Here is a 17,306-nt window from a genome sequence, read left to right on the forward strand (position 1 = left end):
TCCAGTAACTGTTCTTCCCTGCATGAAGGAGACATAGCAGTTGCACCAAAGAAAATGTTATCTTGGTTTGCCTCTTCCTAAGCCTGTCCTAGCCCTCGGGAGCTTAGTTGTAAAGACAGATGGGTTAGTTTGCCGTCTTGGTCAACTTATTCAGAGTCCTTTGAGTTACGGATTTAAAGAACTTCCCAGATTGAGAGCCCTCAGAGAAAACTAAGAGATGGTGACTCCCAGTTCCTTTAAACTGCAGAGTTTCAAACCAAAGTGCAACTTCTGATTTGTAACTGAGCCACAGGAGGAGTAACCGTGCGAGTGCGTGCCTGTGAGAGAGAGAGAGAAAGAGAGGGCTGAGGAAGGGAATTAAAAAGGCTCTTTCTAAGCAGGGGATTCCCAGGCCAGTTGCCATTTATATTCAGTGCTTTAACTCCACTTGCAGAGCCCGAGGCATGCATAGTTTATAGCGGTATCTGGCATACATTCATTGCTGTATTTTGCACAATGCATTTGGATACAGTTTCAGGTGGAGTCAGCGTGTGTAATCCCATGGAGCAGATAGCAGTAGGCTAATCCTGAGGTGGAAAACACCACGTCTGTAATTGTAAGGATATCCAGGCCAGATGGAGATTATTTTTAAAAAACTATTCTTTTGAAAAATCTTGCCTACTGCAAGGAAGATGTTACACTGGTGGATTTTTGTCACTCGTTGTCTTTATGAAAGAAATTAGTCCATAGATTAACACTCTAAACATTTCAGGAAGTAACACATCGTAGTATTCACACAGCAGTGGTGAAGCGTACATTCCCAAAGACATTTCCTATCAGGAGAAACAGTTGAATCGGTATCTGCCTAGTTTTCTTCCTCAGAACTGGAGCTTCTTCGTTTTAAAATACACTTCTTCAGAAAGTCAGCCCTCGAGTCTTGGAATAGGATCAAAAATATTTCCCAAGAATTTGTAGACATAAGAATTACATCTGATTTTGAGAACAGAATAACACTGGGGGGGTAAGCATAATCTTATTACATGTATCGTCAGTGTGTTTTGCCTGTATTTCACTCAGACACTATCATATAAAACACGTGCTTCATTTTGAACAAAAGGTCTAATGCAGTGCTTCCTGTGGTTTTTTTTGGATTGCAGGCAAAGGAGATGCAGCAGATGGTGAAGCTGGAAGCAGAGATGGATCGCAGGCCAGCAACAGTGGTCTAAAGCCTCAACAAGCAAATTGAAGTTGGAGAACACAGCATCGTTAAAAGGAGAGCAAAATTCAAAAAAACATTGATGAGGTTGAAAAGTGGGCTTTTTTCTTTTTTTTTCATTTTTTGTTTGGGCAGGAGGTTGGTTTGGTGGTTTGGTTTATTTTTTTTTTTTTTTAGTATATGAAGTGTAGCTACAGACCACCAAATCTTAAGGTTTGCTTTATTTCTTTTTTGACACTGGGCACTGAATTTCCTTTGTTGGATTTCCATAAGAATTTCCTTTGTTTGGAAAAACACTAATCAGAAGATGAAGACAGTCTTTTACGCAGTCCTGTAGTCCTTTCTGTATCTCAACAGTCAGCTTGTCTGCATTAGAATTACACAATCAGAGCCTTGAAACACAACAGATATTTTTAACGTCATCTCAGATGGTCGAAAAAAACCCCAAAACTGTAGTCCAGTCATGTTACTTACGATTTGTGTTCTCATGTGCGATATATTGTGTAGAAACCCCATGCTGCCAGATCCCGACAAGCAACGACTCGTCAGGTGCTCGGCACCCGATGTCATGGAGCCCACTGAAGTGGATCTTTTGCTAAGTCACTGTAATAATCAGTATAGTAAGGAGTTGAGTTTGGGCAATGTAAAATTAAATTTCAAAGTATTTTTCAGGCAGCAGACAGTAGGCAGTTGAAAGTTAACTGCGTATATTCAAAAGTACGGTATGTACAAAGTCATCAGCCAAATTCATCAACTGTAACAGTAACTTGACAGGATATTTCTGCAGTCCAATGATGTCATTCACAAGTGCCATATCAATTCTGTCATTTCTGGAAGAAGCTGATATCCTGTAAAAGTTACTGCAATGGTTAGTGTGAGGGAAATACAGTGTATTTGTGCCAAAACTGATCAGTGCTCTAAGGAATTATGTATTGGGCACTTTAAGAAAAGTTTACATCCTACATTGCTTGTATAGAAATTGCATTTTGATCCTGTTGCTGCAGATCCCAGAGAATACAGTTCATTGTAACTTAAAGATTGTTTAAATGGCTTTTGGCAAAAAGTTTGTAACTGTGAAAATGTAAAAAGTATTTATACACTTCAGAACCACAGCATTGTAGAAAATCACATACATGTTGCCACGTGATAAAATTAGTAAACAGAAATGCTAAGAGTATGTTTGCATGTGATACAAATGCTACTAAGACTGTAATGTCTACTGTGTGACCACAGTCATTCTGCTAGCTGGTAAATACTGAATAAATGTATGGCACAGAATATTGTTTGATTAATTACAAAGACTTTTAGCATAACAAGGTCTCTATATACATGTGTGTATATTAATTACGTGGGCATTCTTGATACTTGTAGTAAAAGAAAAGTACATAACTAATTTAATTTTACACAAAAGTATTTATGCAGATTTTCAGAATTTCATATCAGGAATAACCTTTTTATGTCCATTAGATATAAAAACAATTTGCTACTGTGTTAATTTGCATGTTTCTAGCGCTTGCTGTAGTTATATTGCAAAACAATGCATGTAAGCATTCCGGTTGGAATTTGTCCATGCTGCCAGTTCAAAGATGACTGCATGGAAAACTGGTAGTTTAGAACAAATCAGATTCCTGATTTCAGTGTACTAAGCACCAATTACTTTGTTGTATATGCTTGTACAAACAAATTCTACATATTCCTATAAACAAAATAAATGAAGAGATAATTATGTTATCGTCGGTCCTGAGATGAAACTTTCAACTTCTCTAATAAAAACCTTAAAAATTCAAAACCTTGAGTTTTGACTGTAGTGAATTGTAGGGTGGTGGTATTATTACTGGCAAGTTTTTAGTAAGTTGTATTTCCTGTAAAAATGTGCATAGTGTAAATATATTTCTATCACAGCGTATTTATTCAAAGGAGTCTTATTTCTTTTAAGTGACAGAGGAGTTGTGCAGCATCGGTTCTCGCAGCACTACAAAACTACCCAAGTACAGTGTAGCAGCGCTGCCTTGAGAAGGCAACGGAGACAGAGGCCAGTGAAGTCTTCAGGTGTTTAGGGCAGGATTTAAACAAACAGAATTCCCATTCTGATGCCACTTCGCCTATGGAGGCAGCTCGTGCTCCTTATGATCCGTAATGTGTTAAAGCCGAGTTGCATACTGGGAGCAGCTCTCTCTGCTCTGTAAGCTTGGCCGGAGTGCTGGAGGGAGCTGGGAGCAGCAGTATTTTACGGAGCATGCCGGACAGGATCTGGCATCTCAAACAAGACAGTGATTTTTTTTTTTTTTTTTTAATTAAAATGTCTTCTGAAACACAGCTGGTGGAGATAGTGCTGTGAGCTGGAATTTTTTACTGTTGCCTACTGTAGTAGTTTCTAGCCAGCAAGGAAAAGCAAATGACAGCCCAGACACGGAGGGAGCCGGACGGTGAAGCACTGAACTTTACTAGTTTTCTAGGCTCACTTACGGCCTGGCTGGAAACCACTGCCCTACCTGTTAAAGAAACAACTGGAAATGGAGGACTTGGGTTCAGCTCACGTCCCTTGCTGAGGAAAATCAAACCTGCCTGTCTTAATTCCCTGGCGAGTACCCTATGCATCAGGGAATACGCTCATTTTGGAAGGCTAGAAGATACTGTCCACGGCCTCCTTTTGAGTCTGTGCTGGCCGCTCAGCCAGGAGCGAGACATTTATCAAGCCAGAGAGAAAATGTGCTTCTGTGAAACCACGGAGCTGCGTAGCCTCAGCTTCCAGGCTCAGCTCCCAGAACTGTTGCGTATTTCATCCATTGACAATTTAGCATAAAATACAGACAGTAATTTGAAATTAAATGATGAATTTTGTCAGAGAAGTATTTTGAAATGCTGTATAAGTAGTATTTGATTCAAAAATTATTTGACGTTTGGCCGCTAATGTAATGAGGTGAGAATTTCCATTGAGATGAAATAGGCTAATCAGTTTGAACACTGATACTGAGTTAAAGCAGTTTAAAATGTCATTCTGTGACGGGGTGATGGATTCCACTTCACTGAAATTTCATCGAGGGAAGTGGCAGATTCTCCCTCTCCGAATCTCTTTAGATACGTTCAGCGTAGCTGTGATAGGGAGGGTCATGACACCCTTGCCTCATGGGCAGCCTGTTATTCTTTCACTCTCAGTAATTTGGGGGTTGGTCATTAACTTGACTGTTTCCAAGTGGGGGGTTCTGTTTAACCCCTGCCCCACTCGACTGCAGTCAAGTTGCACTGCCAGAGACCCAAAATATCCTTTGGGGGCCGATTTCCTCGCAGACTCCATGTGCCATTGCTCACAGGCTGCCTGTGAAATCGGCTGCCAGCGGCAGACGCATCCCAGAGCCGCTTGGCCAGAGAACCCCGCTCCCAGGGAAGTGCCAGCTGCGGTCCCAGCACTGCAGCCCACTGTCACGGTGCCGCGCGCTCCCTGCGAGGAGACTGGTAAACATCATGGCTGTCTGGTAGCTGCTGGGTAACGGGGGGGATTCAGCCTCCAGAGATACACAGGCAGTCTCCGCAAGTGGGGGGTAAGAGCAGGTTGCAGGTGGGGCTCCAGATGATCCAATCTGTGGCCATAAATTGGCCCTGGTTGCAGCATTTCAGGTCAGCTAACGCCGCGCTGGCTTCCTCAGGTAAGACCTTGCTGCTCTGTCAATGTTTTGGGGCTTTCTTGGTGCGAGGAAATCTTAGGCCTCTCCCTTGTTTGCCACGGAGAGCAGGATAAACATGGCTCTGCAGGCTGGAAGTGGGGATTGCCACTGAAGCTGAAGGCTTTTTTGTTGTGATGTGCAGCTGGCGGGCGCTGGGAGAGCACTGGTTCTGCTCTGTGGGGTTCAGGGGGCGGTGGGTCAGGCTTGCCCACATCTCCAGAACAGCTGCTGCCTACACAGGCTGCAGGCGGGGGCAGCTGCCCAAGATCATACGTTCATTTGGGGGCTTGGAAGCTACCTAGAAACCTCAAAAAAATGGGAAATTAAATAGAGGGCTAGGGGAGGCAACAGAGGCTAGTTAAATACTGAGGTCAGCAGCCAAAGACCTGAGGAAGCCAGGCCTAAAATCACCACAGAAATACAGTCTGTTGGGAAGAGCCTCATGTAGAAGATTGTATTTTTTTCCTTTATATAGTTGCCTGAAACTACAGTCTGTAGGTTAATCCTGTATCACGACTGGCATGGGCCTGGCTCTGTTCTGGGGGGCAGGAGTGACTCTTTATCATGAAACACGAGAGAGAAGAAATAGCCAGAATATAATATTTAATACGTACAGCAAGCAGGAAAGGAATTTCAACGGGACAGTTACAAATATCAGCGTGTCCCTTCAGGGTCTGCTTTTAATTTCGAAGAGCTGTTTCCCAGTGAGAAAACCCCTCCGTGTAGGTGCACCCAGGCAGGGGAAGGGCGGCTTCGCAGCGGCAGCTGCCGGCGGCCCCAGCTTCCCTGGCACCACCTCGCTTCGCAGCACCCGCCACCCTTCCCTCCGGGCTCCTTCTCCCGAGCCGGGGCCGCCATCTGCGCCTCGGTCCCTCTGACGCCGCGCGCGCCGGGCAGCCGCTGGCCTCTGGGGTTTTTCTGGGAAGGAAAAAACCCCCCGAAACCCCAGAGAAGCCCAATACCCTCGGTAGCGGGGTCCCGTTCCCCGCCGCTCCCGGGACTTGCACCTCTTGGGAACCGCCGGTACCCGGCGGTGCTCTGCGCAGCGCGGCGGGGCCGGCAGCACGCGGAGGGGCCGTTACAGCTCCCGGTGAGAGGCGGGAAACGACCCCTCAGCCCGCGGCGAGCGAGGCGGGGCTGCCGGCGGGGCCTCGCCGCCCCCGGGGGCACCGGCAGCGCGCCTGCCCCGAGACCCCTCTGCCGGCAAGCCGGGGGGCTCGCTTCATCCCCCCGCCCCGGCTCGTGGGGGAAGCGCAGGCGCCGGTTCCGCAGGGAACGAAAAGGGGATCGCCCAGCTCGGGCCTCCGGCAGCACTGCGCGGCCCGGGGCAGGGATGGGGTGCGCGCAGTTTGCGTCCACCCCGCCTGGCAGCCCCCCACCCTCCGCGGCGGGCCGCCATGGCTGCGCGCCCCGAGCCCCTGCTCAGCGCCCCGGCACAGCCGGGGTGCCCGCACCTCGCCCCCCAGTAACGCTCCGCGCTGGCACGGCCAGCGTCGTTCCGGCGGCGCGTTCCGTGTTACCGCGTGCTTGTGTCGTGACACCGCAAGGGCTTAAGTGCGTTGACGAAAGGGTGCTGGGTCTGCTTCCGACCTCGCCACACAGAAATAGCTGCGCGCCTCTCCAGAAGCGAACACGCGAAGCAGCTGCCGGCCTTCGCCGGAATTACCGGCGCCGGGCTAGGCAGCCCCCCCCGCTCCGCTGCCCCGCTTCGGCGCTGCCTTCGCCCGGCGGCACGGCTCTCCCGCGGGAGCGGCACGTCGAGGGCCCCTGCTCCCCGCCGGAGGAGGGGGGAAATCCCTCGCCCTGCCCCCGCGTACGCCCCGTCCGTCCCTCCCGCGGGCGCCCCCGCCAGCTCCGTCGGCATCTCCCTCCTCCTCCCCCCTCTCCCCTCCCACCCACTCACTCTTCCCCGTCCCTCCTCCCCGCCGCTCCGCAGCAGCGTGCTTTTGCAGCCTGTGCAGCTCCTGAGAAAGGAGGTGTTTCAGGCTTGGGGTTTTTTTTCCTCATTTTGTTTTTAAATATTTCTTCTTTTTTTTTTTTTTCTTTCCCCCCCTCTTCTTTTCTTTCTCCCCTCCGGAGCGGACCCTCTCGGAGCAGCAGCCGGGCGCACGGCGGGGCCGAGCAGCGAGGATGGCCGGGGGGCGCCTCCCGGGGCTGCTCTTCCTCTTGCGTGAGTACCGTGGTAGCGAGTCGCGACACGGAGCCCTGTCGCGATGAGGCAGCCGGTGGCCGTGCTAGCAGCGCCGGCCCCGCTTCACCGCCACCGGGCTGCCCCATCTCCGCTGCCCGCTCTGTCGCGACAGGGACGCCCCGTCGCGACAGGGGCGGGGGAGGCCGGGGCCTTGCCGCCGGCGCTGAGCGCCTCTCCGCCCGCAGACGCTGCGGCTCGCCTGGCCGCCGAGCAAGAAGTTGAAAACCTCTCTGGGCTCTCCCCTAACCCCGAAAAGGACATTTTCGTGGTGCGGGAAAACCGGACGACGTGTCTCATGGCGGAATTCGCCGCCAAGTTCATTGTCCCCTACGACGTGTGGGCCAGCAACTACGTGGACGTGAGTGGGGCCGGGGGGAGCTGCAGGGGGGGGGGGGCGGGGGGTCGGTTTCACGGCGCGAGCCGCTGCGCGTCCTCACGGCGGGACCGGCGGGGGGGGGGGTGGGGGGGTTCGCCGGTAGTTGTGGAAAGTCCCTTGTCCCCCCGGGGGCGGTGGGGGGCCTGTCCGCCCCCCCGAGTCCCGCTCCCCGTTCCCAGCTGATCACGGAGCAAGCCGACATCCCGCTGTCGCGGGGAGCCGAGATAAAGGGCAAGTGCGGCACCAACGAGTCGGAGCTGGAGATCTCCTGGCTGGAGCAGGCGTACACCCTCAAGCTCTTCTTCCTGAAGGTACGGGGCTGCCCCGCACCCCCGGGGCTGGGGGGGGGGGATATGCTCGGCGATATTGCCGGGGTCCCGACCGGCCCTGTCTCGGTAGGAGGGGCACAACACGTCCCGGGGGCAGGAGGCTTTCTGGAGGCTCGGCCGGATCCAGTTCACCTACGACACCGCCGAGCGCACCTACTTCAAGGACGCCGTCAGCCGTAAGCGCCGGGGGGACGGGGCTGAAAGCAGACCCCCGAGCTCTGGCGAGCCGGGGGGGGACGGACAGACAGACAGACGCGCACACACACAGCACGAACACCCCGCGGGCTACTCACCCAAACGCAGTTGAAAGGGGAGAAAGGAGACCCCAAACCCAGGACCAGGTGGCGGTTTTAAACCGCCTATTAATTCACACACCCCCCCCCCCCCCCCTTTTTTTTATTTTTATTTCTTGTTTTTTAATCACTGTGGTTGTGGCGGGAGCAAGAGCCCAGCCTCTGCTTGTTTGCTGCGCGGTGCCAGGCCTTCCCGGCAGGACCCAGGGGCCGGCAGCGGGACAGGGGTCCACCTGGTCTGGAAAAATTTGTCTCATTTCCTGCGGGAGATGTTTTTTTAAGGTTAATTATATTTTCTGTTCTGTTCACGGCTGAATAGGTGGGAAAGCGGCAGTTCCCCCAGATAACAATGAGATTGACATCAATATCTGTACCCCTACGCGCCTCCGCACCCAACAGCCTCCTCTTCTCACTGTGTTTCCTTTCTTTTGGCTTTTGTTTTGTTTTTGCCTTGTTTCTGCTCAGAAATGAGTTGTCTTGTGTTCACAATTGAAATACTGTCATTTGCAAGTTGTTCTCCCCCAAGATTTTCAAACTCCAGCGAACGCTGGGTGAAGAGTTTGTGGCGTAAGACGCACTGGATGTGGAGCTATTTTTCTCACTGGTGTTTCTAGTGTTTGTGTCCGCAAAACATGGTGATGGCCATGCCTTATCACCCTCTGCAGACAGGAAACACGGGTTGCCTTGCGGTGCTGCTGGAGGGGAACAAAGGGCTGCAGAAGAGCCGGAGGTGGAAGGCATCCCTCATTCCACCTTGCTGAGTCGCATTTGGCCTGCGTTTATAAAACAAGCTTGATGTGATGGGAAAACATTTCCTTGTAATCTGCACTCGGGTGAAATGGTCGTGATGTATTTTCAGGGAAGGCGTTATGGCCTGTTTTGCTTTGTAGTGAGGTCCCCAGATTGCATTGCTCCTTCCCACCTGAATTCAGAGCCCAAGTTGCAGCCGCAGGAATTGCTTTTTTCCAAACGTAGGGAGTACGAGCGCAGTCTGAGGTTGCAACCTGCATATAGATCAGCAGAAACGATTCCTCTGACTTTATGGACTTTAGGTCCTGTGACATGAACGTAGCTGGCAGCGGCCGAGCCAGCTCTCCCCTTTGTGCTGGCAGGACCGTGTCCTGCAACCATCTGTTTCTGCTCACGAGCAGGCAGCCCCAGTGTGGACACTGCCGTGGCTGTGTTGGGGTGTTGTGCCGAAAGGGTGGTCCCACCCCAGGCGACGATGCTGCTTTAAGAGCAATGGAGCGTGTGGCCGCCGCATTGCACACCGCCTGCGTACGCTTGTGTTCAGTTCGTTAGATGTGTTAATAAGGTCACGTCGGTCCCCCAGAGATGGGACCTGACCTCTCCTGTTTCTGCCCCTTGGCCAGCCGGGAAGCACACAGCCAGCTCGCACCGGCTCTCTGCCCTGGTCACCCCGGCCGGGAGGTCCTATGAGTGCCAGGCGCAGCAGACCATCTCCCTCATCTCCAGTGACCACCAGAAGTCTGTGCAGCTCTTGCTGTCGGAAGTGCGCATCCAGCCCTTTGACATCACCGCGGATTTTGTCTTCAGTGAAGGTAAGGTGCAGGGCGAAGGCATGTCCTGTGTCCCCGAGATGCTGGCGCTGCCATGGCCTTTGGGGGTGTCACAGTGTGCCGAAGGAGTGTGCGTCCCACCTTTATCAGGGCACCTTCCCCCCCCTCCAGTGGGTTGTTGGTGCTCCCTGCCGTCCCTCCAACCTGTTCCCTGCCTCCGTGGTCCCCCAAAAGCCTTTACAAATTCAGCCCAGCTGCTGTTTGGTCAAAACATGGGCAATCATTGCACGTACATTGGCTTCTGTACGGACCCGTCCAGCTATGTTGCCAGCAAGCCCCAGAACTGCCTGGTGCCTGGGGAGCCCGGCAAGGCGTAGATGTCTCCTCTGCAGCATGGAAGGGGCTTTGGTACGGCTCGAGGGGCTTTTGAGGGCCACTGCATGCTGAGGAAAGCTTGGGGCTGCGGTGGCAGGAAATACTCGCGATGCATGTTGCTGGCTCCAGTTTGATGAACGCTCATTGCAAGAGTGAGGGAAGCTGAACAGGGACGTCAGCGAGGCGCCTCCTGCGCCGGACACACGGGACGCTGTTCCTCATCTTGGGTTCTTTAACATTAGTTGTGGATAAAAGAAAATGTGAGTTAACGCGTGCTGTTCATATCAAAGGGTTGTACTGAAGTCAGCAGCAGTGCTGCCATGGGGCAGAATTCCTGCAGATTTTGCCTGCCTTTATCCTGAGGAACCCGTGGTGCTCTTCCTCCCCGACTTCCCCCTGCCTATTCCGTCAGCTGGAAAGAGGGAGTGTAAACATGTTCACCTGAATTAGGGCTTGGAGACTAGTCCCCTTTTTATAGTGCCATCTTAGCTAATTAGTTAACTCCATTGTTGTAACAAGATGCAAATAGAATTTGTAATAGCCAAATCTTTTAATAACGATCTGGAAAATGGTGGTGTTATTTTCAAGCCTAGTGTTAAAAACATGGGGTTTTATTACTTTGCATGTGGGAAATTTGTTAGAACACAATGAAAAACCAGCACTGACTGCAGAGCCAAGCACTTACGCTCATGACTCACATTCCTCTAACTGATGTAGTAAATACACGCTATTATGTACACTGGCTCTGGCAGAGCGCTGCGTGGCTGCATTACGGCAAGGCCAGTGTACTACGGAATAGGTTTTATCCATGGGCACAAATAAACATTTTTTTTTTCTTTTTTTTTTTTCTGCCAAAGTAGTACTACATTTTGCGTAAGTTACAGGGACAAAAAGGTAGAATTTAATAGTTTCTTATCACTTTTTGTTGGCACATCTTCATCCTCTCCCTCCTCCTGTGGATCCAGGCTTCCTGCACTCAGGCTTTGGCTTGGCGGACCTTGGAGGCTGAGAAAAGCATATTTAAAATACGCAAGTCTGGACTCAGTTTTAGCTGCTGTGTCTCTGTGATACCAAACTTGTCAAGTCCGAGAGCTCACAGTTAGAACAACCAAACTCAGGGTTCATTGCCAAAGGGAACTACCTGCCTTTTTCGTGATACGCTCTTTCATATCAGGCAGTAAATTTGTTTCTTTGTGTTTGGTTTTTTTTTCCTCTGTTGTTGTAGGATTTTTTTGTTTGTTTTTTTTTTCCCCCTCTAGGGCTCGAGGAGAGCCCAGTTGGTTTAGCAGTCTTTAAAGATGTGTATACAATTCGTTCTTCTGAGGAAAATATGGTTTCTTTGTTTGTCACGCTTTCTGGTTTTTTGTTGTTGCTCTCGTTACTCAGTGACGCTTCTTTTTGTCAAATTCCACTGGAAATAAATAGCAAAGAGCACGTGGAGAGGATGGTCAGAAATGCCCGAGAGGTCGTTTATCAATGAAGCTTCACACAGGGCTCTGCCACTTCTCCCAGTGGCACGTCCCCACCAGCCCTGCCGACCAGCATGTCCTCGGTACGTGCATGGCAAAGCATGATGCTTTGTGGGGTCTGAGAATCACTGCCAATCTTAAATTACAGTAATTAGCCCTCTCCTTTTTGGTTCATTAATTTCCCATTAGGTAAAATTCCTATTAATTATGAACAAGCTACAGAACATTTTAAAATATTTCAGACGAGAGAAAGAGACCTTGTAGAGCAGAATCGCTGAGACACAGGAGGGTCAGGACCCTTTTACCACAAAGAAATGGGGGGAAAGGTTTTGTTATTAGTCCTGACACTGTCCTCTCTGGGATAGATTAAAAAGCTTGTAGGGAGCAATTGGATTGCGTTTATTTTTTTGAATGCTTAAACTCTAGTGCTGGAATATCTTTTTTCTTTTTTTTTTTTTTTCCTAAGACACTGCATCCAACCCTTACAAATACATACATATACAGATTTATATAAAATATACATAAATATGTAGATTTATCTTTTTCAACACAGAAGCAGCAGAATAATTTTTTTCATTCAGAGCTTGGGAAAATTTTTAACAGGGAAAATGAGTGTACATTTTTCAGCTTAAAAGATCAGTAAAAAGAGAGCTGGATCAAGAGGGTGTGAGGAGAACACTTAAACTTGTCAGCTCTTTGGTTTTAATCAAAATAATGCAAATTACTAATTTAAAGGGATACAAAGGCTGAGAATTAGGGACCAGGATCCTGGGAGGTCTCATCTCCCTCTGAGCCCCCCCCGAACGAGGGCCACATTTTCTCAAGGGTCCTTGGCACCAAGTAGCTCCTCTTTGCAAGGTATGCGGCCACGTTTTAAAAAGCACACAGTCTTTTTTTTTTTTTTTTTTTTTTTTTAAGCTAGTCACTTATAAATGCCCATCTCAAAAATCCCCAAAATCCATCCTATCATGCCAGACACAACTGGGCTGTTTTTCCATCCCTTTGAATAGCCCCTGCACTGTTCCTCTGGCTTGTGTTTGTGACTGCAAAAAAACACTGATTTTTTTGCCTTGCTGCTATTTGTTCTGCAGAAGGATGCTGAAACAAGCAAATGGGCCTGTTGGGTGGTTTCGCAGCCTAATACTGAAATTGGACGAGCACTCACCATAGAAACCGTGGTGGTACGTGAGCCCGGGTGCTGCGCGGTGTTGGAGGAAGCGCAGCACAAAAGAACAATGAGGAATGTACCTAAATGCCTCCTTCGTATCCACCCGCAGCCTTTGTTCGACGGCCGGGGCTGGGGCTACTGGGTGGCACCTCCGCGGCAGCGGGGTGGCCCTGTGGGGTTCGGGATGCAGCGAAACTCCCAGCATCACCTGAAGTTTTCACATAGTTAAAATCTGCCAGGGACGTTTTTGCTTTCCTGGACTGAGGGTAAAACCCAGCGATTTTGGAAATGCTGAGATCCCTGTGACCTGGAACGAAATACTAAAATACAAAATACCGGCAGCGATACCTGTTACCGACCTCCCCACGGTGTCGTGGACCTCAGTGCGTGTGCAATGCTTTGAACTCTTGGTATGGATAATGCTGCATAAAAGTTAAGGTATATTGTTATAATGTGAAAATATTTTTTTGTTGTTGTAAAACGATGGGTTTTAACATTCTGTTAATGTTAAAATACAAAATTCATCCTCCAGGCAGTCAGCGTGTAGAGAGCCTTAGATCCTCTGCAGATGTGTTTGTGCTTTGCGGTTGCCTGTGCCTCCGTGCTGGGTCCCCCCCAGCCCCACTCCTATTCCCCCTGCGTGCTTCCAAGAGCCCAGACTTTGGCGATCTGCTCCGAAAGGACAAAACTATGTGTCTGGCGAGGAGCAGGCGTTGGGGAGGCAGGAGGTGGCCGCTCTGCGGGGCTGCCTTGGCTGCTGGCCGGGGAAGTGCAGCTGGGGAGGGCGAGCAGCGTGGTTTATGGATGTGCTGCTGAAGAATGTGAGCTTTGCTTTGATTTTTTTTTTTTTCCCCCCTTTGGGATTTTTTTTTTTTCTTCTAATCCTCTTTAAAAAGTGTCAGGATAAAGAGCTATCTTCCTTGGCTGCTTGCAGGAATTGACACCTTTCTGAGTTGTGACTCAGACACTTAAATACAGCCGTGGCTTTCTGTGGACACCGGAGTTCTGGCCATGTCCTCTGGCACATTTTGTGCTCTGCAGCCAGTTCTCTTCGGCAAAAGCTGGGAATTCAAATCCTGCAAGCAAGCGTGTTAGAGGTGGGTTAGTCCTCCGCATCGCAGCACTGGTGCTTTTAGCTTTGCCTTCTTCACTGGCTGCAGACCCCCACGTTCACCCCATTCCCCTGCGAACACAGCATCATTCTTCGTTAAGGAAAGGCGCACGGGCAAACCTGCCGTGTTCGAGCATGGGTGAACGTTCTCAGCTGGGTTTACAGCAGGCTTGTTTCAATTTTCTGTAGAGTTTAAGCTAAACCACTTTGAAAGCAAAAATAAGAGCCCACAGGAGGGGATGGCAGCAGCTGCCAGTTGGCCCATCAGCTCACCCTGGCCGGTCAGGCTGCCTGCAGCCGTGTGGTGAGCTCCTCTGGCACGGATCCTTCCCGCAGAAGGGGTGCTGCTTTGTACCGGCGCATGGGCAGGGGGGTCGGGGAGCTGGAGCACCCCTGGCCCCGCGGCACTGCCCTCTGCGTGGCTTTTCCTGCGGTTGGGTCCGGGGATGCCAACCTGCCGCTGCGTCTGCCTTGGTGCTGCAAGTCCGATCAGGCTTTCGCATCCTATACCGGGAAGAATTTCATAAAGCTCCAGAAACCCAATTTTGGGAGCTAAATAATAATCGGGATTTTTTTTCCCCTTTCTCCTTAATACAAACAAACAAAACCCCTGCATTGCAGCAATTGCTGAATCGCCTGTAACGCAGTCCTGGTGATTAATCACTCCTCTGGTGAAACAGTGAGCAACTGGAACCGAAAAGGACATTTTTCTTTTGTTGTTGGAGTACATTTCACTTTTGCTTTTTGTTTCACTTCATTTGCAGTTTGCAGTGTTTCCTGTTGGCATTGCTGTGAGCCTGGTGCTGGGAGGACGGCTCCGTGCCGGGAGGCAACGGAGCTCCCGGAGGTGCCGGCACCGCTGGGGACGCATCCCTGCTGTCACCTCCTGCCTGGGCCTGGGAAGTCTCCGGGTTTTTCCTGCTCTTTGCCACATGCCATTAGGTTTGCGAGTGTTTGCGTTTGTGGTTATGGCAGATCTCTGTGTCTTGCAATCAGCAGCCTGGGGAACCCATCTGGACAGTTTTTAGTGATGGGAGGAATTAGTGGTGCCCTTTGTATCTGCTCATCTAACATGCAGCTTTTTTTTTTTTTTTTTTTTACATTTTTTTAAGTAATTGCAGTTTTCATTGTTTTCAGCACAATTCTAGTACTGTGAAGAAGATGATCCAGGGACCAGAGCACTGTCCCTCCTATACTCCATAACCTTTTTTTATTTCCCCAGAGTTGGTATTTTTCTTCCTTTTGGTCTGGCAGCCCCATCTCAGCAGCATCGGCTGTGCCTGTCTGTTGGCACGGATAAACAGCAGTCCGGCGGGAGAGAAGTAAATCATGGTCCTGTCATTCGGGCCTGCAGTAGACAGAAGTGTAAGGGAGCTGAACCAGGACTGCCAGAGTAACAGGTTCCCTAACCTTGGTGGCCGTGCCTTTGCAAGCTAAATAGAAAAGCGTTTTCTCATTGTATCTGTGGTTAGTAGTATTTTCTAGTGGTATATTCGACTATGATGAGGACTCGTAGGCGAGAGAGAAGAACAGCCAGGGAGGCTTGTGTTGCTGCTGCTCATCCTTTGCCCCATTTGACAAAAAATGTGGGGTGCCTGGGTGCTGTTTGACCACAAGCACACGCATGCTCTGCCAGTGCTGGTGAACTCCCCGTGGGGAGCCCACAGAGACAGGGGGAGAGGTGTTGTCAGATCTCTGTCAAAATCTTTTGACAATGAGCAGGGTAAGTCTGATGCAGGATTAGAGACTTACTGATCTCAAGGTCTTGTGATATCATATTTATAGACTCAATAACTTAATAAACAAAGCGGATCTTCAGCCGCAGTCAGGAAACCTGTACTTTCGTTGTCCTGTTCCCAAAAAGGCCACTGCTCTACTGGTGTGGCGCCTGGAGAGGAGCTTATGGGCATGAAAGCATTTTTTTCCCCCCCATGTTGGCTGGTTTGATAGATGTTACCTCTCCCTCCACACCCTGCGTTGTGACTGTGATTTCACTTTCCTGCAAAGCGATTGATTTTCTCCCCGGGACTCGGGTGCTGTCTCTCTTTGCTGCTGTGGGTATTTTTGCTGCGCAAGTTCCCCCGTTGCAGAGCCCTGACACCGGGGAGGCTGGTTCATGGCTGCAGCAGGAGTTCAGATTAGCAATGTCTCGTTCATTTCTCTTTCCTTTTCTTTCTCTGCCTGCAGAACACAAGTGCCCGGTGGACCAGAGGGAGCAGTTAGAAGAAACCCTGCCTCTGATTTTGGGCCTGATACTGGGGTTGGTTATCGTGATAACCCTCTGCGTTTACCATATCCACCACAAGCTGACAGCCAACCAGGTGCAGATTCCTCGGGACAGATCTCAGTACAAACACATGGGATAGGGACAGGATCGAGCAGCTCACGTATTTATCAGGTAGAAAAAGCAAAAGCACTTTTGTCTAAGGGTGAGGAAAGGTGATGCGGGGCGAGAGATGGTATTCACAACACCTAATCATGGGTATTTCACGGAGGCACACACGTTAAGGCTAGGCTTTAATGTAGTCAGTGTAGACACACAGCTGTCTCCAAGAAGACTCAGAGCATCTGATTTTAGGAGTCTGGCAGTAGGTGATATGAATACCTTCTTAAGCAGCTGGGCCGATCATCTGGAAACAGAAATGCTTCACATGTCAAAGTTTAACACTGGGCAAAATTAGCTTTTTTTTTTTTTTTTTTTAATTTCTTCCTTCCCCCTCAAGGGAGTCTGATGTCCCCAGTGTGCTGCTCTCTGTTCATGTCTGTGCAGGGAATAGGGGGCAAGACAGAGCCACTGGACAGACTTCATTAAGATCCTCTAATGCAGGGACTCAAACCACATTCCTGAAGTTTGCACTCATGTTGAGGAAAGCATGAGGGCAATACAGGTGTTTTGGGGAGAAAAAAAAAAAACTTCAAGCTGGTGTAAACTGGAGTAACTCCAGTGCAACAGATCGCAGCCAGCTGAGGAGCTGACCCCACACTTGAGGCTGACTGAGGAAAGTTTGTTTTTGCTTCTTGAGCCACATCTGAATTAAACTTTAAAAAAAAAAGAAAAAAAAGAGCATTGATACACAAATTATAAAGTGCCATGCTACTGCAAGTCAACTGAGAAATGCTTCTGGCTGGACATTCTGCACGTATTGTGATTGTCATTGAGATTTACATTGCTACCTGCAACTGGTATTTTCACGATGAAACAAAAAAAAAGAAGAAAACAGAAATGTTAAAGTTACTATGCAGATTATTCAGGTGTAATCTAATGTAACAGAAGAAAATACAAGGAAACCTTTGAAATATGTCCTTAAATGTAGACCATTTTTAAAATTAATTAAAACATGTACATATATAATACATGATTTGCCTTCTTATTTTGAAATTATATACTGCTTTTTACTAAATCCATAATACCTAATGGAATCCATGCAAAAATACATGGCCTGAATGGATGTTACATGTAGGATTTATTCTAGCAGTATTTCGGGGCAGATGGTTTGGCAAAGATGTGGTGGTGGCTCGGTATTCTGTGATTCATTGGTTATTTCTAATATTCTTCTGACCTCTTGGCTGTTTCTTTCTTATGTGTTTTGTGGGCAATGGCGCGTTCCAATCTGATC

The 17,306-nt window shown here is 49.3% G+C and overlaps 2 protein-coding genes across 10 annotated transcripts in view; both read left to right on the forward strand.

The window, feature by feature from the left end:
* Window positions 1-2,984, forward strand: part of PLCB4 (phospholipase C beta 4) — a 223,348-nt gene extending 220,364 nt beyond the window's left edge. For all 9 annotated transcript variants that reach the window (XM_075413471.1, XM_075413477.1, XM_075413474.1 and 6 more), the window contains one exon: window positions 1,137-2,984. In XM_075413471.1, coding sequence (XP_075269586.1) covers window positions 1,137-1,225 — 89 coding nt within the window. In that variant the 3' untranslated portion in view covers window positions 1,226-2,984. The remainder of the gene's footprint in view (window positions 1-1,136) is intronic.
* A 3,751-nt stretch (window positions 2,985-6,735) lies between these two features.
* Window positions 6,736-17,029, forward strand: LAMP5 (lysosomal associated membrane protein family member 5). Its single transcript, XM_075446243.1, has 6 exons — window positions 6,736-7,027; window positions 7,234-7,406; window positions 7,604-7,735; window positions 7,824-7,929; window positions 9,420-9,608; window positions 15,877-17,029. The coding sequence occupies exons 1-6, from the start codon at window positions 6,988-6,990 to the stop codon at window positions 16,053-16,055; spliced, it is 819 nt and encodes a 272-aa protein (XP_075302358.1). The 5' UTR covers window positions 6,736-6,987; the 3' UTR covers window positions 16,056-17,029.
* Window positions 17,030-17,306: the final 277 nt, after the last annotated feature.

Source organism: Opisthocomus hoazin, chromosome 2 (genome assembly GCF_030867145.1).
Source record: "Opisthocomus hoazin isolate bOpiHoa1 chromosome 2, bOpiHoa1.hap1, whole genome shotgun sequence".
In the NCBI taxonomy this organism is placed as follows: Eukaryota; Metazoa; Chordata; class Aves; order Opisthocomiformes; family Opisthocomidae; genus Opisthocomus; species Opisthocomus hoazin.

Coding starts and splice junctions, on each gene's coding strand:
- LAMP5 (XM_075446243.1), top strand. CDS start 6,988: ATGGCCGGGGGGCGCCTCCCGGGGCTGCTCTTCCTCTTGC. Junction 7,028..7,233: donor GGGGCTGCTCTTCCTCTTGC/GTGAGTACCGTG, acceptor CTCCGCCCGCAG/ACGCTGCGGCTCGCCTGGCC. Junction 7,407..7,603: donor GGGCCAGCAACTACGTGGAC/GTGAGTGGGGCC, acceptor CCCCGTTCCCAG/CTGATCACGGAGCAAGCCGA.